The sequence below is a fragment of the Sphaeramia orbicularis genome, chromosome 5 (genome assembly GCF_902148855.1).
Source record: "Sphaeramia orbicularis chromosome 5, fSphaOr1.1, whole genome shotgun sequence".
Classification (NCBI taxonomy): Eukaryota; Metazoa; Chordata; class Actinopteri; order Kurtiformes; family Apogonidae; genus Sphaeramia; species Sphaeramia orbicularis.
Window position 1 is genome coordinate 34112809 of NC_043961.1, and position 22289 is coordinate 34135097.

Consider the following 22289-nt stretch of genomic DNA (forward strand, 5'->3'; position numbering starts at 1 on the left):
TCTCTTCACCGACGCTAGACGTCAGTAGAATAAATTCCAGCTAGTTTTTTTGTTCTGTTTTTCCGGGAAATTGCAGCCCAGACCAGTACCAGATTCCGTCCGATCAGCTGTGCGCAAACTGGACCTGAGGGTGCGCACTGATCAGAGGTTCTTCAGTGGAAGCTGGCAGTTTTGAGGTGGGTTGTTTATTTATTTGCCACGACAAAAAAAACTGGAGTAAGAGCAAAGCGCACTATCACAAATGAAGTGATCTAATGTGGACTTTGGTTGTTTGGTTTAACTTTCCAGCTGTGCGCAAAGTTACACTGCAACACGGAACTGGACAAGACACTTCAAGTGCTTTAACCTCAGGTCAGTTCACTAAAACACATCAGCTCCACCCTGATTTATAATCGTATGTAAATGGATAAACGTGCACATTGTCAAGGTTGTTTTGCTGACTTTTCTAAGAAATTTTAATCCATTTCAAAACATCATGAAACCTTGCAGTGTTTATACCTTTAACTGAATGAATGCCAGACAGGGGCCAAAGCTGACCTGCTTTGGATGCATCCGGTTGTTCTGTCATAGTTTTTTCTTCCCAGTATTATGTTGTATGTGAAGAGTTCCACCTGGGTAGTATTCAAATAAAAACATGCCGACTTGTGTTGACAGCTGCATTGACAAAAGGACAATATTGTGAACAGTTATTTGCTGCTCATTTTCCGTTATTTTTTGCAAATATTAATTTTGCTCCAAAACTCTTGAGGTCATTAGAATTAGTATTTTATATGTTAGTTACCGTGCAAGGTTGCAAAGAACTATGATGATCTAAAAAATTATGGAAAATAGTCTAGTGCAGGGGTTCCCAAAGTGGGGTACTTGTACCCCCAGGGGTACTTAGAAGGAGCCCAGGGGGTACTTGAAAGTTTTTTTTTTTTTTTTTTTAAGGAAACATACAATAATAAGTCATCATGTACTGAATACAAAATAAATAATGAGAATTAATGCTGAAATATAAAATACAATAAATACATGCATATAATAGTTTTATTGTCAATCATCTTGTTAAAGCTTTGATAACATTTTAACCCTTTCATGCACAGTGGTCACTCTAGTGGACAGTTCTTCTCCAGCTGTTCTATTGTTTATTCATAGGTTTTGTTGTTTTAGTTCCATATCAGCCAACACAGTGGACGCTCATGCATCCTCCCATACACTGACATTCATACAATTACTGTAACTTTGCTGCTCTTGATAAGTCTGATCTGCACTAACATGTTTTAGTGTAAATCAATTGCTAATTGTTATTAGACTGTAATTAATAGTTTTCAGAAACAAAAAGGTTTTTTTTTTTTGTTTTTTGTTTTTTGTTTTGCATATCCTCCTGAGACCCAGCAATGCATTTTGTCCTCTATAGGGGACAAAAGTTTGACAGTGTCACTTAAATACTGTCCATTGCAAAGGACATTCCATTAAAAAAAATCAATAAATAAAAAAAATAATTTGAAAAATGTATTTGAAAAAAAATGTTGCATTATGCAGTTTCCAATCAAGACAATTTTTTAGTGTAAAAAAGCCAAATTGTCAATTTCCTGGGTTTCAGGAGGATATCATCTTCATGAAGTGAGTAATAACTAGTATTTGAATATGATCAAATGTGAGAAAACATCAGATTAGTGGCATTAAAAATGTTTTTATTTCATAGTTTTCACACAGTATACCATTTTCTGATGATGAGTTTTAAATATGTTTCTTTGCTTTGAAACTTAAATGCATGGTGTCCAGCTGAGTGGACATTTTTGAAACTACATGAAAAATAGGTTCATTAAAAAAAAAAAAAAAAAAAAAAAAAAATCAATTGCATCGTTATTTTTTATGCCCAAAGAGGAATAAAAACACTCAAGAAAAAAATATTGACTAAGGTTCTCATAATTCATGCATGAAAGGGTTAAGAACATTACTATTTTATATTATTCATGTTTATTATTCAAGTTTATTTGAGTAACTAAGTAATTAGTTTTTGTTGATGAAAAGTTCATTTATTAATTAATGTCCAATGCGCTCTATGCACAGCCTCACTACTTCCTGAACTTCAGGTGACGCCTTTATTTCCTGTCTTTCATTATTGGACACACTGATTAATCCAGGTGTGCCTAATTAATCAGTGGTCACAACAAGTAGTAGCAGACACACCTGGATTAATCAATGTGTCCAATAATGAAAGACAGCAAATAAAGGAACCACCTGAAGTTCAGGAAGTAGTGGAGCTGTGCATAGAGCCCATTTATTTATTGTCTTATCAATGAAAGAGGGCACTTTTAAGTTTATATTTTGCACACAAAATGTACGTACATTTAAAAAAAAAAATATTACAGTTAAATATATGTTGTATATTTACAAAGTTTTGGATACATAAACAGACACTTTTGACACAGGAACAAATTTTGCCAAGTTTTTTTTCCGTCAGAAATGCTGAAGCGAGAGTTGGGGGTATTTGAATAAAAAAAAAAAAAAAAAAAAAAAAAAAAGTATATTTCAGGGGGTACTCCACTGTAAAAACTTTAAGAACCACTGGTCTAGTGTGATTTCTTCTCATGAGTTGTATTTGTGCCATAACTCAAAAACTTTCCACTTATGATGTTATAAAACAGAACAGCGGGTAGTTTCCACTTTTAAAAAGCATGAATCAGAGACTGTGTCTGATTTTTGCTTTATAATTCACAGAAATCTGTCATCAGTAAATCTCCTGCATCTGCCTTAAATCAGTTCTTCTTCTTCTTCTTCTTCTTCTTCTTCTTCTTCTTCTTCTTCTTCTTCTTCTTCATACTTTATGAACTTTATACTTCCTGCAGCTCTTTACTGGAGACTTGAGCCACTTCTGTCAATCCTCATCATGTTCCTTCACTTTTTTTCCACTGACAAGTCTTCGAAGGCTGAAGGGTCTAAGGGTAGATTTTGATGTAAAACTCAGAGGTCTGAGGTGAATGTGTGATCTGGGGGTGCACTGTCAATAATATTGACATGACTGGCTTGGTTAAAGTGAAGTCCTTTTTTTTTTTCTTCTTTTTTTTGTGTGTCTTTTTTTCTGTTCAGGATGTCAGCTGTAAAGATGACAGAGGGGAGCTTGCAGGTGGAGGTCTGCAAAGCGCCGCTGTTCTTCAGACAGAGTGAACCTGCCACGGGGGAAGCAAGGATGTCAGTTTTACTCCTTCACGGCATTCGTTTCTCATCAGAAAACTGGCTCAACATCGGCACTCTGGAGACTCTGGCCAAAGCAGGCTGCCGAGCAGTGGCCATCGACCTGCCAGGTGAGTCTGAAGGGAGCGAACTTCACCACCTCAAACTTTGCTGTTGCTCCCCACCTGCTGCCCTCTTTCTTAAACCCTCCTGCCTGTCTTTGCCCTTTGGTTCGCCCTCCTCAGGACTTGGCCGGTCTAAATCAGCCAAGGCCCCGGCAGCTGTCGGAGAACTGGCCCCTGCGTCGTTTCTGAAGGAGGTGTGTGAGCAGCTGAGCCTGAGCCCGGTGGTGGTGGTCAGCCCGTCGCTCAGTGGGATGTACTCCCTCCCCTTCCTACTGCAGCATCAGGCTCTGATTCGAGCGTACATCCCTGTAGCTCCCATCTGCACTGAGAAATTCAGCGCAGAGCAGTACCAGAGTGTAAAGGTACAGTCTGAGTGGGAGGACAAGCCTCTACTTTATATTCCTTTGTAGTTCTTTTCCTGCAGAACTCCTTGTACAGTGTGCGCTCTGCTCCTCTCGTCTTTAAAGAAGAACTCGAGCAACCGTGAATGTCAAGCTCATTTTCCAGCACATCCTTTCCCTCTTTTCAACCGAGCCTGTGGATTTTTACACAGTGACAGCGGCAGATATCACGTGACTTTAGACAGACGCCACTGGCTTTCATCCAACTCCAAACTATTTCAAATTAAATTTCTAAGATGCCAAGTCAAGTTCAGCAGCATTATCCATGAAGGAGACGCTGTGTGCCAGTGAAAAGCAGCCCCCCTCCAGAAAACCAGACGATATATCTGAATGTTTTAAAGGGTGAGTGAGTACTACGGCTTTTATGATGCTCTATGAAAAGTAGAAAAGCAGTGCAGTCATATCAAAGCAGAACTCTAACAATGATTAAATAAAACCATAGAAGAATGTGAAGAGGTGCATTTCCTCAAACACTCACTCGAACTTTATGGTTTCATTCATTTGTAATCCTGACCTCCACTATAATTCAGTGAAATACTGTCCATTTGATTCCAACCCTATGAACTCCACAGTTATTTTACATTCAAAACCAAAACGTTCATTGTAAGAGTTATATAGAGTTGAACACCCAGTATCAGAGTGGGCTCATGGAAGTGATTTTAACCATCATTAACATTTACAAGGTATTGTTGCAGTTTGATTTGCATTACGTTTGGTGACATATTTCCATTATTTCAGTCTAATGAAATGATTATTAAAGGGGTATTACACCACTGACAAATTTATCTGAATCTGAACACTGTCAGGAACAAAAGTGAACAAAAACACTTGTTTTAAGATATTTTAACAGGAAAATATTATTACAGCTTTAAAATTGACCAATTGCAACATTAAAATGTTGCTGCTACATACATTGTGTTTAGTTGTGATGTACTGTTACTTGAGGACTATAAATTGGTAACTCTAAATCACCCATAGGTGTGAATATGAGTGATATATATGTCAACTCTGCAACGAGTTCAGATCGTAACCCCCGTGCCTGATGGTAGCAGGGATAGGCTCCAGACTTCCCACTACCCTCCATTATGTGTATTAGATTAAGACGTTTGGAAAATGAATGTCTTACATTTTATAGTAAAGTGCATTTATTTTAGGCTGTTACTAGTAACTGAAGGATCTGAATCTTTCACAGCAGATAAAAACAACTGTTGAACACCAAGAGTGTAACATGTAAGAGGATCAAATTGCACATATTGAATAGAATATTCTTAATTATGTTTTCATGAGTGTATAATCACATGAAAATAAGAATCAGTGTTTTTTTTTTTTTTTTTACTGTAGATTGAATCATTTATACAGGTACTTTACTGACATGTACTTGGTTTGAGTAATTATCCAATGAACTAAAGACACTAAAATAGACAAAACTAACACTGACTCTACAACGGACTTCTACATTTCTTCAGGGTTTATAGTTGTTCTGCTTTTCCATTTATTTATTCAGGTGAAAGCAGGTAGCACCAGATTATCACATACTGTTTTTAGTAGTTTTTCTGAGGCTCCCAGCAAGTTTAAGTGATACTAAAAGTGAAATAAAACCCTTCTGGTCACAGACTGGTAAATCTAGAGTTGTCGCAGTGTTAATGTATTTCATGTTTCATAATGTAAATTTCTTTCTCAGTTATTGTGTCACTTGTAGCTGGGTCAATATATAATTGAGGGACTTTTTGAGTTACCTTTACAGGGTAACATAGTTAATAGCTAACATAGTTAGTTGTTTTCAGGCTTAAAATCAACATAACCATAACACCACATGGCATTTTTACAGAAAGATTCTTCTAAATATCATATATAGAATTAAGTAAAATTGAAATTGAAAGTTATTTATAAAGATATTGTAGTAACACTATTGACATAAGAGTGTGATAAATACACACTTGACTCACACACTATATTAAATAACTAACTAAGACGAGAAAGAACATATCTTGGAGTCTTTCCAGTGTTTTCTTCAGAAAGAAATGGCATCATGTGGAGCAGGTCATGTGATTTGGAATTAACACACTTCCTCAAGGTGTGTTTTTGTAATGGTTAACTTAGATGAAAGCGATTTCTCGGACACAGATACAATATGTTTTTTTCCATATAAAATTTAATATAAAATATCTGTCATGATTATCTCAACTTAATAAAAAGAACAAAAGCAAATCAATTTTTGAATAAGCTCATTTTATTATTGTTTAGCTAATTAGAAGGTGGTTATTATTTAATTCGGATGGTTATTCAGTTGACATTTTAGTATATATAGTTATTTATTAATTATGTATTAATAATTGATTAAATAAGTGATTGTTTCCATAATTAAATAATTATGGAATTTTTAAAGACATGATCATAATAAACTTTTTTTTTTAAGCTTTTAATAAAGATATGCAAGATATAACCCATGGAGTTCAAAAGTCCCTCAATTATTGACCCAGCTGCAGTTGTACTGATAAGATGTTGTGTCGTTATGACAACCAGCCACACTGAGGGGGATCTGTACCTGTAGTGGAGGTATCATGTGCTGGAACCAAAACTGAGAAAGTCAAGGAAAGTCAAGTTGAGTTCAGCTGATACCGTCACTGGAATGACAGGATTGGTTGTAATCTGTAACTTCCCCTCTAGGTGTCTCTGAGTCAGACACACTGATGCCCCATGTTTGGTGTCATAGCTTTAAGACTGACTGAAATGAAATGTAAAGGAGTTTATTTTGGGCTGGTGCTGTCAAATAAAGACTTGACTCTTTCACAGTACAAGCCAGGTCTGCATGAACACAGTCAGTTCTTCTACTTTTATTCCTCCTGACATCTAGACACATGAATCAGTCACAGCTAATAAAACTGAAAAGCTTTCCTTTTATCTTTTCATAAGACTGGACAGAAATTTTGAAACTTGGGGTAAAACTTAGGACATCCACAAAATACCTTTAGCTACGGGGCTGATTTACAAAACAAGCAAAAAAAAGAAATGGAAGGAAAAAAAAAAAAAAAAAAAAAAAAAGAAAGGAGTTGTTTCTCAAGAGGTTTTTCATTCTATCTTTCTGTTTGTTGTTCCTCCTAAAGGTGCCGGCTCTCATAGTTTACGGTGACCAGGACGCTCAACTCGGGGAGGCATCACTGCATAACCTCAGCAACCTGGCCAATCACAGGGTGGTGGTGATGAAAGGAGCAGGACACCCCTGTTACCTGGACGACCCCGACACCTGGCACAAGGCGCTCACGGACTTCCTCAACACCCTCTGATGCTCTTTTTCAGGACGCTGAGCTCCGCAGACACAAAAAAACCCACATTAATCATTTGTGAGAAATTCAGCCCACGGATGTCCTCCATCCTCCTGCATGACCTGATTTAAAAACTGCAAATCAAGTCTTTTCCAATGATGAGACTCATACTTTTAATACCATAACATAAAATATTTCCTATTAGAATTAATAGCAACGAGGCTTATTGGAGCTAATTGAGCTTTTTAAGATAGATTATATATTTTCAATTTAACCGAGCACATAAATGAATCTCCTGCTGTGTCTGAAAAAACAAACGCCACTCGCTGAAATGAAGTGAAAAATATGAACATTATTTAATAACTGATTCTCTGTAATAAACAATTTGAAAATATTTTACAAGGAGTCACAGACACAATATTTTACAAATTTTGCCCTCTTCTTTTTTTTAGCTTCATCTGTACAAAAGAATGGAGCGACATGGACTAGTGCCCAGTAAAGAAGGAGCTAAATCTTCCACACACACAAACATTCACACTCACACACGTACAAGAAATCAACCAAAAGTAAAACAAATTAAAAACATTTTGTCGACTTCAGATCTCAAACTTATCAACAGTGCTGTATTCCTATATATATTTTTTTTTTTTACTTCACTTAAAATTCGACTGATTTTACTTTTTTTTTTTTCTAAATGTTGCTGTTATTTTTTTCACACACTTGTCAAACATGGTCACATAGCACCAGACTACAGACTACAGAATCACATACACTCGTCTCTTTCCCACAGAGACGCACCAACACAGATGCAGCGAGGGTCGGGAGGGGGCTTCCAGAAAACCCTCCTCCGTTTATCCAAGGAATTGTCTCTTAAAGCTGACCCCTCCCTCTGGTCCCCAAGCTGGTCCAATTTTCTGTTTTTGTTTTTTTGTTTTTTTAAATTATTTTTTCATTTTGGCAAAAGTAAATTTGTCAAACCACAGAAATCAGACGTGTGTCCCTTTAGAAGTGTGTTTTTTTGTTTTTTCCTCGGGGATGCACACACAGACGTCACTACAGGATTCTCTCTGACCCTCTGTTTGACAGGCCCGTGCTGCTCTGTGGAGACCCACTCCCTGAGCTTGCCTCTGACATCCCGCCCACTCGCGAACAAAAAAAAAAGAAAAACACCCGGGAAGTGACGTCCTTGGCCTGGTGCTTGACATCTCCCAGCTGGGCATGAATAAGTGTCATTACATATTTGCTTAAATGTGTGCGTTGTGCATAATGTCTCAGTGCAGGTGTGTGTGCGTACTGCAGACCTACATACTTGGTGAGACTGTATGCGTACAGAGCCAGGAAAAGAGAGGAAGTTGCAGGGGGTACATTTTCACAGGCACGTGTAGCGTTCATTTACAGACAGTGGAAATAGGGAAATACAGACAGGATTCATGGCACAGGACAGAGACAAACCAACACCAGAACAGGAAAAACTGCACCCAGCACCAGATGATCGAAGCCAAATTTGAAATCCTCAATTTTTTTTTTTTTTTTTTTTTTAATGTTTTCTGAGCTGTGCTGCAGTTATCGTGCTGGCCATGTGTTTGCCACATCAAATAGTACCAACAACTGTACAGAGTGTGTAGTTAAAGATCAAATCGTCAGGTGAAAAGTGAATCTCCCCACCTGAGCAACACAGTTAAGTTCGATTTGGTGGGTGAACATTGAACGGTCGCACATCGACTTTTTGAGATTTATAACTCCTACAGCTTTCAAGCATTAATCAAATCAGGCATCAGTCAGTAGTGATTCGCTTCAAGACGAAAAAAAAATACAAAGTCAGAGCTCACAAGAGTTACTGCAGAACACAGAGAAAAACCCAGGGATTGAAGATTGAAGGTTGAGGGTCTATTTGTGTGCATATGAGTGGGGGGGCAACGTATGAGAGCTCCGTACTGTGTAACACTAAGGCATTTAGAGAGGCTTTGTTAACAGAAAACACTGATGATCTACACATTCTTTCACCTCTAAATCAAAGGGGCCACGTCGCTCCCTTTGACCCATCTTTAAGTAGACTGATGCTTAAACACAGATTCTCGCTTTTCAGTAAAATCCATTTTTTTCCCTTCACAATAATACTTTTTTTTGTCTGCTGCAACGTAGGAACAGGAAAGACAGCTAACACAACTGCCGTCCCTCAAACACTCCACAACTCATTTAAAAGACATTCCCTTTGAGGGGGTTTGTAACGCAAACCGACATACATCCACACACTAACACGCATACGAATCAGGCAGAACTATAGCAGTCAGGTGGCCCTAAAAACGCTCTACGGCCAGTTGCTGTATACTGATATCATAGCTCTATACATGGCTTTGTAAAGGAACGGTATAGTAACTCCATACGGTGGCAGTCAGGTGGCTCTGGAGGGGCGCAGCAGCCACAGCCAAGAGGGCAGATACATTAAGCTTGAGCCAGTCAGCGCAGTGGCTCAGTGTAAAGCTATGTCTATATCCAACAGCTTCATTGGATCCAAAGCCTCACAGATGGCTGCTTTATAAAGGTACTATACAGTAACTCTACTCTTACAACGCCAAAACAAAGTGCATCAAGGCACTATGAAACAGAGCGGCTTCTAAACATGGGAGTCTAAATGACTTTACACATAAAGATCAAATGACAGACTGTGACAGATTACAACCACACTACTATGTGATCACCATATTTAGTGGCCTCTTCTGCACTTTAGTTGGAAATGCTGATAAGCCCCTAAACCCCAGCAGCGAATGGTTTGAAGTTTGAACAGCATCAGTCAAAGGTAAAAATAAGCCAAAAGAAAAACAACAAAATTTGAACAAACCCCACCTGGAACTACTATGAGATGGTCATGAGGCAGAGTGTGTGTGTGTGTGTGTGTGTGTGCGCACGCTGTGTGAACAGAAGTAAAGCACAAATACAAATAGTGATTAGGAATGATAGTAGAGGTTACTGGAGAAGCCTCATGAGGATTGGCAGAGGTGAGCTTTCACATCAGAGAGCACAGGGATATTTTTTTTTTCTCTTACATTAGTTCAAACCAGAGGTCAGAATGGTCTGTTGATCGCAAAGGAGAATACTACACATCGACATCGACAATGTTTGTGACCAGAAAGTCTCCAGTAACTGAACCCTGATTCATGTTTCTACAGCAATCCCACAAACCTCAGGACTGTGCGAGCCAGACAGTACGAGCTTTAAGTAGTAAATATAAGGAAAAATACTTTTAAGAAATGCGATTATCATCATGTAATTACAATAATCCCCACTGGACGTCTTTGAAAAGGCATTAATCTGTAATTAAGTTGGGAACGCAGGAGCTGCACTAAATGAATCAGCACTCAGTTTCTGGGTGTCTTCTCTTCCTCTCGAGGTTTATCCTAAATCTAAATCAGAAGCCACTTCCTCTGCGTGTTTTGGCTATAAAAATAAGACCACATGAAAGTCTATCTCATTTTGGCAAGTAGATATAGTGCATAAATTAATTCATATCTTTTTTAAGTTAACACCTAACGACTTCCATGTCAAATTAAAACCTAAATATATGTTCGGAGTACTTCATCACTTCAGCAGTTTATACTTGACATTTTGTATATTTGACAGTTGTTTTTTTCAGAGGAGAAGAGAGCGGGGAGACTCTGAGATGATGCACAGAGAAGAAGGAGAAGTCGTGGCGTCCGTCGGACAGACTGAGGTGAACTCTCCACTCCAGATGTCAGCTTGTCCTTTTTCCTCTCCCTCCTCTTCATGGGTGGCTGAGTGTTCATGGGCGGCAGGGGTGGGGGGTTTATTTTCTCTTTTCTGATCTTGCCTCATGATGATCCGGGTGGTTCGCTTCCACCCGCTCATCCTGCAGATGAAAGTTTAACTGGCTGAGGACACAAATGTCCAGCAGTTGTCACTAAGCAACATGAACTGAAGCGAGCTGGGTAGCGCGGCGCTCAGGGCTTCCAACTTGCCGTGATGGGAAGTCCCATTTTTACCTATGACTATATCGGGATGAGGTTAAAGGGGCGCAGAGGTGGGTGGTGGGAGTTCAGGGCGGGAAATAAGCTTTGGGAGGGCTAAAAGGAGGATACGTGGCAGAAAATGGAATTAATGTAGTAGAGAGTGGATATGGGTGCTGATGACGGGGTAGAGCAGGAGCAGCTGAAGGAGCAGCAAAGTGGAGAGGGATGGACGGAAGGAGTGGCCCCGCCCACAGTCCGATGTGTTCTCCTGCAGAGACAAAAAGCACCTGCAATTACACATCTCACACACCTAAAGTGGTTTTTGACACAAACTGCACTTTCATTGCACCTTAATCAACTGGATGATTAGTGCTAGTGTTTCAGGAAGCACCCACTGACAGGAATACAGGGTTTCTGCAGGTTTCAACAAATTAAATTTAAGATCAGAAAACCCTTTAAGACCTATTTCATGAAGGAAAATCAGAGCTGCAGTGCCGAGTTGGGAAATACTGGGGGTTGGACTAAGGTAAGGTAAGGTAAACGTATTTATGGGTGGCTAATCAACTGTGTTAAGTATAGGGACATATGTCTGTGCCTGTATTCTTTTGAAAATTTCAATAAAGAATTAAAAAAAAAAAAAAAAAAAAAGTAAGGTAAGGTAAGGTAAGGTAAGGTAAGGTAAGATAAGATAAGATAAGATAAGATAAGACTTTAGTTATCCCACCATGGGGAAATTTCACAGTTAACAGCAGCGACATACAACAAGCAATCGCGGAGAGAAAAACAGGTAGAAAAACCACACAAGTGAAAATGAAAAATATAAAGAGAAAAATAAGAAATTTTGTGTTTATATAAATATTTATATAAATACAGAATTTGAATCAAAAATTAAATATTATTTACATATTTACATCATCATGGCTGCACATATGCATGGTGTGATATAGAAGGTGGGTGGAGGGTTACTGGAAACTGTTATATAGTCTGATGGGTGTGGGGGGGGGGGGGGGACCTGTGGAATCACTCCTTGCACAGTGGATGTAAGAGTCCGAATAATGTGTCATATGAAGGTGTTTTCAGTATAGCAATTAACATATTTTAGGGCAGGGTCCACGTATAGCCCAATGTGATCACAAGTGGGCTGGACTAGTAAAATAATAGGCATAATAACCTATAAATAATAATCAATAATCTTTGTTTAAGTGTGAAAAAAGTACAATTGCATTATGAAAATGTGAATAACCTGAACAATCACATACAACCTGAAGTTTCTTAAGAAAAATAAACACAATTTCAACAATATTATGTCTCCGCTTATATTAACACAACTTACAGATCACAGTGGATCTAGAAATGCACAAAACATTAACAAACAGGCATTATATTGTTAGTTTTCTTAAGACACTTCAGATTGTTCATATTTGTTCAGGTTATTCACATTTTGCTGTGAAAGGATAGATGTAAATGTTTTCATACTCTCCCAATTCATCCTGTGGGCCACATTTTTTAAGGCCTTCTTATTACTTGATTTTAGACTTTAGAACCCACAGAAACCCCCTGAGCTTAATACTTGATTTGTTTTTATAACATGAGAAAGATTTTTGTTGAGAAAGAAACCTCCAAGGTCCACATTCTTACTTGTGAAGTATGAATTAACATTTAGGTTTTCGTGAGAGAAGCACTTAATGCATATTGTATATATGTATAAGTTAAGTTATTATCACTACTATATCAATAAATGTAAAAACATGATGCAAAATCAGTCAAATATTTCATCAGCATGAGGCATGAGGACCCCTGAGGTCTGCAATACCATGGGGTCTGCGTGTAAACTTAGTATCAAATCGTGTTGATTATTTCTAAGTGCATAATTGCTAAGTGCATATCTACAGATATTGAAGCATTTGCATCACTAGAAGAAGCCCATTATACTAATATATTGTAATGATTAGTCCAACCCACACTGGCGACACATTAGGTCAGTGCGCCATGAATCACCCACTCCACGCAGGGCGATGAACTCTTGTGGCCTATTAGCTGTCCTGTTTCCTGGGGAGCAAAGGACTTTCTTAGGGAATAGATTTAATTACTATGGTGCTATAATTACAACTATAACTTATAAAGTCTGTTAACAGCTGTTCAGAGCTGTTTGCTACTGATTAAAAAAGGAGCAGCAAATAATCTTATAACATACAATTACTGAGTTGAATCACTTAGTGAAAGTCAGCTTTAGATGTTGAAATGTTTACTAAGACTACGTCAGTTGGGTTACTGATCATTTATGATCAATTATTTGGACAGAATGCAGTCAAGGGTCCAAATACAACTGGAATTAAACAACCTACAGTTAATAGTATGTGTGATATTAATATGAATCAAGGTGAGCTGTGTTTCTTTTACCACTATGAAAAAGGTTTGGAGTATTTAGGTTCAGAGTATTAAAGCAGATGTTTAATCGGGATTAGGATCACGCAAGGTTCTTTGAAAAAGTTCCATCAAGGCTTCTCTGTCCCTGAAATGTTTTAGAACCCCTGATTTAAGTGGCCTATAATAACTATTTTAACCGATACATAATGTAAGTATTGCACTGGAGACAAAATGTGAATCTTTCCTTTAAGGATTAAAATACTTACATATAAAGTTGCTGCTTACTGTTCTTATTTTTAAGAATCTAGTCACTGAACACGGTTCTTTCAAATAAAATCTCATAATAATGACAAAAACGTCAAACTGCTTACAGTGATATTATTGTCAAAGCAGGTGGAAGGTCCTTTTCGATAACGCGCCACAGCCATTTCTTCACATGGATTATCCTCCTTGTCTGAAAATTGACTAAATTAAGGAATATTAAAATGTATTGAGCTCCTTCTACCCAGCGTTTCAGCCGCCTACGCAGCAATTCTTCATGCAGTCTTCCAGATGTAAATGACTGGTCATAATTCATAGCATCAGGACAAAAATAACCTTGAAAGGAAAGTGAAACGTCCGAGTTTCCCCAGGTATGGTAATAAGGAGATAGAATGTAGTGATTAGAAAGTGTGTGTTGTTCTGTGCCAGCTGGTGTACAATGTGAAAAGGATACACTCCTCCTCCTCCTGGGACAGCTTTTCTATCTCGCAGGTGTTGCATGGCATCTTCTCTGCCACCACAAACAGCAAGTTGGTGTTGTTTATCCTCTTGGCGTGAATCAGCCTGCGGAGAGACGACTCTGTCAACAACCCCCCTCTGCTCGCTTACATCACACACTCATTTGCTAATGGATCAGCAAGATTCATGAGACAGTCTTATAAGGCTCATTTAGCCAATGATATGACCATTTCATTAAAGCTGATACGGTTTAATCGTCAGCAGAGTTTATTAGCTCCAACATAAAGATGAATCCGTCTTCCTAACTGTGTCTCTGTCACAACAGCACATTTTTTATGTCGTGTAAATCTGAGTGTGCTGAGTGTGTGTGTGCGCGTGTGTGTGTGTGTGTCCCTGTTTGTTATCACGTGTACAGACCTGGAACAGTTGCCACAGTCTTGTAGTATGTTGTAGGAGCTGCTCAGATTACTTAAGTAGTACTGAGTCTGGATCATTACACAACTTCTCTCTTTGGAATCGATCGCCTCTGCATCCACCTCGTCTGCAAAATGAAAGGACAGTGTTTGTCATCATTTGATTTATGACACTGGGTTCAGAAAATATATGAAAGAATACACAGCTGTCTATGTATATATGAAATTTGTGCTACATATTGGAATTACATTTACATCATCACAGACAGATTTTCACAGACAGATTTTAGCACATTCCACCTATTATCATAAGGCGGTAAAATGTAATCTACAGCAATATGCTACAGATGATCAGTGCACATTAAACACAAACACACACAAAGCCTTGAAATAGTTGTAAATAGTTAAATATTTTGAGAATAATCTCTTAGTATGTTAGTATTTACTTATTTAGTTACATGACAGTGTGTATTAGCATGAGTTATAAATGCACCAGATTTAGCAGAGAAGCTAATTTCCATCTGTTTGTCCTGGACAAACGACCAACAAAATAAAACATCACATGGATTATGAAGTACTAATATACTGGAAGAAAACCATTAAACAATGACAGAAAGCATTCTAAAAGTAGAACAACATTTTCCTAGAATAAGAATAAAATATGGGTGCTTCTGTGAAACTGGGTACATTTTGGTACCTGGCACTTTGCCAGCTTTTTTAGATCCAATAATAAAAGAGAAATGTAGACATATTTCCCCCCAGGATGTACCTAATGATGACCTCAGATAAATGCAAAAAAAATTATACTCTTGCTCTGAGCCATCCCCAAATTAACGAATTTTTAATGAAATATTGGGGCCAAAAATAGGACCAAAATTGGAGCATGAAAAGCTACCTCAGTGTCAGTGCATTTGATCTGGACCACATGGCTTGAAATGGTCTTATATACTGCTACAAAGAAAGACACTGTGTTAAATTTGATGATCCTCATAGTTTTTCTAACCCAGACATGCAGGTTTTTCATGAATCTCAGTCTCATTCCAGGTTTTGTATGTAACTCATCATGTCCACTTGCATTACATATAGAACTTGCCCAGTTCAACGCATATAAATCGCAAATAATTTTGCAACAGCGGTCATTTTTGTGAAACACACTCACTGCCTTGCATAATTAGTTCGATTCCCAAAATGTACCTGTCAGAGAATAAAAATATATTCCAAAAAATAGTAGCACTTAATTTTCATGTCCTTTTGACTGTGTTACATGCAGATTTTTGTATTAAATATAATGTAAAATAATATAAAAATGTGTTTTATCTGAAAAATAGTTTCTCTTTTATCTTAGTAAATATTTATTTTTAAAATACACACAAAGTGTTTCCAAACTTGCTTCATAACATTAGTCTACATCTGGTTTGAATTTTTAGCCCCATGTCCTGTTTTTAGGGACCAGTTTCATAGAAGCACCCAGATCTGAAAGAAAGAAGAAGAAGAAAAAGGGGGAAGAAAAAAAAAGAATAAATAAATAAATAGGTTCATCGTACTTGCGTTGTGTTTGGACTCACCTCTGACAAACCAACTGTGATAAGCCAATCCATATATAAACTGCTGAAACAAGGACCTGTGCAGACAGGAGACGCAAATTAGCACAAGTCACTGTAAGGAATGCATCCTTCTAGGTTAGTATAAGTAAGTATTTACAGTAAATATCATAAGTACTAAAGTCACTTTTACCATATCAATTTACATCAGTATGGCTTAAAAATGACTGTTATTCGGCTACTCTAGAATAGCTTTATAAATCTCTGTGTTGACCATTTTATTTATCCACATCAACCCACTCTCTTCTGTTCGAGCAACCTTCAGCCTGCCAAGTGACACCACATGTTCAACACCCTCTATTTTTCTGGAGGCTCAGTAAACAAACAGTAGGAGAAACACAAGAGCAAATAAGAATGTCACAAACAATCAATAATCAATGTTCAAAAAGTAAGTAGTGCAAAAATACCACAGCCAAAAACAAGTCTGAGGCATTCTGGCACAAAAATAAAGTCCTTTACCTTCACCTACAGGGACACCATTGCCAGCAGGTTTTGACAGCACAGATTCTTTGTCAGAGCGTCAGGTAACAAATACTTTTTTTCTTTGCGACACTCTTTTTTCCTCTTGTTTTGTCATCCATCCTTGATAAATGTGAAACACCCAGTGAAACACACAACTGTTTTTTTCCTCAATATTGGAAACAGTGGGTGCATGTCACTTCTTTTCTCATTGGAAATGTGAAGTTTACGAAACATCTGTATATATTTGAGCCTGACTTGGCCTCTCGAGATGATTGTGAACTTAAAGTATGACAGCGAGAAAAAACTGTGGAAATTAAACATTCAAAGCAGGCGGAGGCTTGAGCCTTACACTCATAGGGATTATTGTTATTATCAGGGTGCGATTTGTTGGGGGAGATGGGGGGATCAACCCCACCTCTGGTTTTTACATCCCTATTTCTGTTCAATGAATTTCATCCTGGGGGGGGGTGGCAACCAACCAATGTAAATAACCAGCAGGTTGTGACAGTTTTCTTCCACCTATATCCTACATTACTGGCACTAACGTTCACCTAAACCGAACTGTCGGCAATCTCAGAATTCGCTTGTGTCCCGATGCACTGGGCATTGCAAAGGGGGGGTAAACGTGACAAATTCATGGGGCCAAGTATGTGTGTGTCCGGTGGATACAGGTTAGAAGTTGTGAAAATTTTGTGTAAGATCTGCTGTTTAATAGAGGAATAGAGCCCAGGGGTTAGACATTGAAAGTATGTAAAGTTTCACTTTTGTTTCCCACCAGCGTTAGTTACGTTAGTTATGGACCGCACCCCCACGTATATAACTGCACCCCCCCCGACAACCCCCCCACCTCTGGCTTTTTGACAAATCGCACCCTGGCTATTATTACTATTATTTATTTAATACATTGTCAAAGGAGCACCTAAACCTGAGGAAACAACATCATAACACAAAACAATATAATAGAAATACAAAGAAGAAAGAAAATGGCCTGTTTAATACATGACAACAAACACTACATTACACATTGTGCCCCTTTTAAATAAATCTTACCATGCAGCTGCAGACGTCCACCATGCCAGGTTCACAAAATCTGCAATTGTGGGCTGGAAAGGCAGAAAAAATAGGAAAACTCATGAGAACATCGTGTATTTCACACCTGCTGGGTTGTGTTCCTTTTGTCTGTTCCTCTGTACAATCCCCACAATTTGTGTGTCTTACCACAAAAACCCCTCTGGGAGCGGCTCCAGCTTCACTGTTGGGCATCCGTTCACAAACAGACTGGTAGTCAAACGACTGCTTTCGGTTGTAGAAGGAGTTGTTGTAGAGCGCGTACATCAAATAGGGGTCTACATCACTGAAAAACATGCCCACCTGTGCAGGATGAGAAGGCATGAGTCAAACTGGGTGTGAAAATGACTCTCAAAAGACACACTGATCAGGGTGTAAATGAGCATGATGAATATTTCACCTTGTTCCAGTCCTCCTTCTGATTGGACATGATTAGGAATCCACCGTCATCTATTAAATAACACAGCAGATCCTGTGCGCAGACAGAAGACTGTTAACTGTGGCTACAGTACAATTAACAAAGGGAGTATAATAATCAAGTGCAGAAGGGCTTACATCACTGTTGGCTTCACAGTCCATTTCACAGCCCCGGTTTGGCCCACACTGCCACAGAAAAATACAGTTAACAACTTTACATGTTAGAAAGACACTGCTGAAATCATGCACATATATAACATGTGCTGTGATATGCTTTCTATAGAGGTTCTGTTACCGTATTTGAGCCTTGGCGGTTGTCTGTGTGGTTGCTGGCGAGAATTTTAAACTTATCCACCCAAGCTTCAAGGTCTAACTTCACCCCAACAACTGAAAAGTAAAAATAGAAACAGCATCCAATGACAAGGATAATAATGAAAGCAAAAAAAACAAAACAAAGAGATGACAGATGCACATAAAGACACAATTAACAGATGTGAAGGACAGACACTAATTATATATACAAACCATTTTCCTCAACATCAAACATTATAATTAGGATGAGTCAGTGTCCCTCAAAGCCGAACCCACCTGCGGGTTTGATAGTCTTCCCTCCTATTGTGATCTCCACGGCTGTGCTGACCAAGATCCCTATGGTGTCATTCTCCGGGTTCAGCAGCTCGTCTCTGGCTGCCAGGGGGAGACAAATAGACGTTTCAGTACGGAGGGTTAGTGTTAAAAAACAAATAGACACAAAATCACAAGGCTCTGTACTGGATATATAACCCGAGACTAAGAGCATCATTCACCTGTTCGATAAGGCGCTCTAAAGATGTAGCCCTTGTTGTCGAGACTGCGGCGGTAATAGCTGGCATTAAACGGCTCAGGGTCTTCCTCCCAGGTTTCTGCAGCCCTGAGATTTAAGACCACAGACAGCGGTGTAGTAAATCTCTGATGTACAAGCCTCCTGCTACACCTATCCTACGTGTTTATGAAACATTTTATAGCCTTCGCAACTTACCACTTTAAAGAGAACAAAGTGAGAAACATAACAGAAGTACAGAGCAGCTGCCGTCCAGTCTGGCAAGCAGACACACAGCCGTCATGAGAAGTGCACTTACTTGTTTGGAAACACTCTTGTTATACCTCCGTCTGTTGCAGCAAACACAGCCAAAAAGCCATATCTAAATGTCAGGAGTGGAGAGAAGAGACAGAAAAGACATCACAATCCAAATCTTATCCAGAGTCTAAATCTGAAACTGCAATTCCCTGAGCTCTGACTGATCCCACTTACGTATTCAGGTCCTTATTCTTCCACACTTTCTCCACCAGCTGCCGTATGATGCCCGTATCCAGAATCAGGTTATGAAGGAGCAGATTGTCACCTAACATGATAGGATCATCAAAGATAATAAAATAATTAGTGATTAGAAGCAGCCACAGGATATCAGTGGAATTCACATTAGAACCAGATTTCTCTTGTTCAAACAATTAACTGCACTACAAAAATCCAAATCTTACCATGTGTACTTTTCTCATTTCTAGTCAAAATATCTCATCAAAATTAAAATAAGATATTATCACCTAAAGAGTAATTTGTAAGTGAAATATAAGAACTTATTTTTAGACAATAAGATCTTGAAAATCTTATTTCAAGAAATCTTACTAAGATCATTTTCATTTGTTCCATTGGCAGATTTTTTTTGCTTGAATTAAGCAAAAAAATCTTGAATTAAACAAAAAAAAAAAAACATCTGCCGATGAAACAAATGAAAATGATCTTAGTAAGATTTCTTGAAATAAGATTTTCAAGACCTATTGTCTAAAAATAAGTTCTTATATCTCACTGAAAAGTTACTCTTAGGTGATTATGTCTTATTTTAAGTGTGATAAGATATTTTGACTAGAAATGACAAAACTACACATGGCAAAATTTAGATTTTTGCAGTGTGAGGACAGATATTCACCTCTGGTCATCCTTATAGTGAATATAAACACCTTTATTTTTTAAGTATTCAGTTTTCATAATTTCACAAATATCCAAGCCATGTTTATCTCTTTGCTGTAACAGTGGTATTGTAGCTATAAGTTTCACACTTAATTATACACTAATTTCAAGTTTAAACACTAACAAACAAACCAATTCTGCTTATAATAATGTATTTTTATGGATATTTATTCTATCTTCTATATTCTATAGTTTTTATATGCATATTTGTTCTATGTTATACATATATTATACTGTATATACACTTGCAGGAAAAATGATTAGACCATCAAAAGTCATCAAAAACAATGGTTATGCAATCAAGTACTAACTCCTGTGTGTATCATGTGACTAAAACAGACAGAAAAGAAAACATGGAATGCCTAAAAGCACTGTTTTTGGCAGTGCAATACCATAGCTATTGTTTGTTTGTTTATTTATTTATTTTGAATTAGCATTAAAACCAAACAACAAAAGGATTATATAAAAGAAAGTCCAACATTTGAAAAGGAGTGGGATGAAGTTTAATTTATAATCTCCCACCCCCTTATCCCATCCTTCAACCTACCCTAAATTCTTACATCAGATCCCATAAGTAACTCAAAAATCCTACACATATCAGACTAAATTCTGACTATGCACAAAACACAAAATTGCTGTACATATCAAGGATAGATTGATGTGAGGACATAAGTGACTTTGGTTATTATCAAGAAAACCATTGAAAATGGCTAGATATCAGCTCTGAAATTAAACTCTTATGAGCTATTTTTGTTGTTATCATTATATTTGTCCAAAGAAATGTACCTTTAGTTGTACCAGCCTTTAAAATGAACTAGAAACTAAAGAAAACAAGGCTAATATTTTTTCCACGACTGTACAGTGCCTGTTTGTATTTATTGCTGCTGCCTGCTGAGACAATTGTATCGGAATTTTATTTTTGATGTAAAATCTGGAATGACAAATAAAGTTTGTCTATGTCTATTTTCACTCATATAAAACAATGATGTTATTCAAGTGTAAAATGTTAGCTTATAACTTACAGAAAAAAAATTATGTTTGAGCTCTACTTTCTGAATCATTGATCATACAGAGTACGTGTTGAGGGTGAACTCACATTGTTTCGAATCTGGTGTCACCTTCTCCATGAGAGCAATGAAGTTCAGCAAAAACTCAGTGTTGTTGTAGGAAAGCTCCAGTTCATTGCAGTATTCCCTGAGAAGCAGACAATAGCATTTTAATTCATAGAAGTAAATGTTTACACTGTGTTGGTCTCATTTATTTGTGACATCAACACAAAATGGGGATGCATGGATGCGTACACATGTTAACGCGATGCTATCATGTGCGGTTTGCATGTATTAAAGCGTAAATTCAAGTACACTAAAGCGTCCGTCAGTCAACATGAGATGTGGATTTTACTGCAGACCAGAGAAGAGGAATCACAATGAAAAGGATGATTTTATCAGTGTATTTTAGTATTCAGGCTGCGGCAGGAGGCCACATCAGTTTGATAACAAAACTGCACATACAGAGAACATTTCAGTCTGTTTTCATGCATATTTTTTTTAGTTTCACATTATGTTGTCCAGTATCCATTTTACTCCTAGCTTCACATTATATAGCCAAAAATATTAAGGATATAAGCATGCAACACCACAGAAGCAGCAAACAAGGTTCAATGTGGCTTTGGTGGAGTAAACAAACCAACAAACAAACAAGAAACGTGTACTGTATCAAAAGACGTAAAGACAACAGCAATAACTGATGACCACCAACGACATCAAGCATTCACACAGGGCTACCTGGGAGCAATGAATACATGTCCTTCAGACTCAAAACTGTTTGGCAGCAGTGATTCAAAATCTGCAACAGAAAGGGGAAGATTATCTGGGAAGAGCAATGGGCAGAGCAGTGGGGAGTTGTGGGTAAACAGCAGCTGTTCTTCAGAGGTGCAGGGACGCAGAAGGGAGTTTACCATAGCAACACTGAGGAATTATGGGAACACTAGCGTTAGCCAATATGATGTCTAAAAACGAACCTGACCTTCACTGGACGACTTATTTCACAAGCACTCACGTGTTTTCATTTGATTGCGTTCGTGACTTTGTCGGCAAAAGATCTCCAATCGTTTTGGTTTCGTTCTAAGGTATTTTGGATGTCTGAGAACTGACTTACAAGACATGATGAGTCAGGAAGCAAGTTCCCAGACAAATGACCCATAATGAGTGCTTTTAGATCAGGTAGGCATCAACATGGCCAACTATTGCAAGGGAGGTGGGTGACGGTCCTGATGGAAGTGGTCCCCCCTCAGACTGGCAGGGGAGAGGGCTCAGAGAGACAC

General features: G+C 38.1%; 2 protein-coding genes across 7 annotated transcripts in view; one reads left to right on the top strand and one right to left on the bottom strand.

Annotated features, from left to right (window-relative positions):
* The first annotated feature begins 70 nt into the window (after positions 1 to 70).
* Positions 71 to 8748, top strand: abhd14b (abhydrolase domain containing 14B). Of its 4 annotated transcripts, XM_030133844.1 has the most exons (6): positions 71 to 176; positions 289 to 351; positions 2835 to 2962; positions 3076 to 3290; positions 3405 to 3646; positions 6790 to 8748. In XM_030133844.1, exons 4-6 carry the CDS (start codon positions 3077 to 3079, stop codon positions 6967 to 6969), a joined length of 636 nt encoding a protein of 211 aa, XP_029989704.1. In that variant the 5' UTR covers positions 71 to 176; positions 289 to 351; positions 2835 to 2962; position 3076; the 3' UTR covers positions 6970 to 8748. The 4 variants fall into 4 exon arrangements, with proteins under 4 accessions (XP_029989704.1, XP_029989702.1, XP_029989705.1 ...); XM_030133842.1 differs by lacking the exon at positions 2835 to 2962; XM_030133845.1 differs by lacking the exons at positions 289 to 351; positions 2835 to 2962 and having other exon boundaries at positions 95 to 176.
* The window catches only part of cacna2d2a (calcium channel, voltage-dependent, alpha 2/delta subunit 2a), a 187078-nt gene continuing 172375 nt past the window's right edge, over positions 7587 to 22289 (bottom strand). For 2 of the 3 annotated variants that reach the window (XM_030133837.1, XM_030133838.1), the window contains 16 exons: positions 21751 to 21811; positions 21063 to 21160; positions 19253 to 19343; positions 19080 to 19142; positions 18768 to 18871; positions 18550 to 18648; positions 18257 to 18348; positions 18100 to 18147; positions 17945 to 18016; positions 17695 to 17847; positions 17527 to 17579; positions 15979 to 16034; positions 14418 to 14541; positions 13996 to 14105; positions 13652 to 13734; positions 7587 to 11181 (listed from right to left, as the gene is read on the bottom strand). In XM_030133837.1, coding sequence (XP_029989697.1) covers positions 11059 to 11181; positions 13652 to 13734; positions 13996 to 14105; positions 14418 to 14541; positions 15979 to 16034; positions 17527 to 17579; positions 17695 to 17847; positions 17945 to 18016; positions 18100 to 18147; positions 18257 to 18348; positions 18550 to 18648; positions 18768 to 18871; positions 19080 to 19142; positions 19253 to 19343; positions 21063 to 21160; positions 21751 to 21811 — 1430 coding nt within the window. In that variant the 3' untranslated portion in view covers positions 7587 to 11058. Of the gene's footprint in view, positions 11182 to 13651; positions 13735 to 13995; positions 14106 to 14417; positions 14542 to 15978; positions 16035 to 17526; positions 17580 to 17694; positions 17848 to 17944; positions 18017 to 18099; positions 18148 to 18256; positions 18349 to 18549; positions 18649 to 18767; positions 18872 to 19079; positions 19143 to 19252; positions 19344 to 21062; positions 21161 to 21750; positions 21836 to 22289 lie in introns of all 3 variants that reach the window. The other variant, XM_030133839.1, reaches the window with a different exon arrangement.

Bases quoted from the DNA above. Each gene is read 5' to 3' on its own strand.
- abhd14b (XM_030133844.1), top strand. From the start codon at position 3,077: ATGTCAGCTGTAAAGATGACAGAGGGGAGCTTGCAGGTGGAGGTCTGC. The intron at 3,291-3,404 runs GTGAGTCTGAAG...CGCCCTCCTCAG, and splicing joins AGTGGCCATCGACCTGCCAG to GACTTGGCCGGTCTAAATCA. The intron at 3,647-6,789 runs GTACAGTCTGAG...TTCCTCCTAAAG, and splicing joins AGCAGTACCAGAGTGTAAAG to GTGCCGGCTCTCATAGTTTA.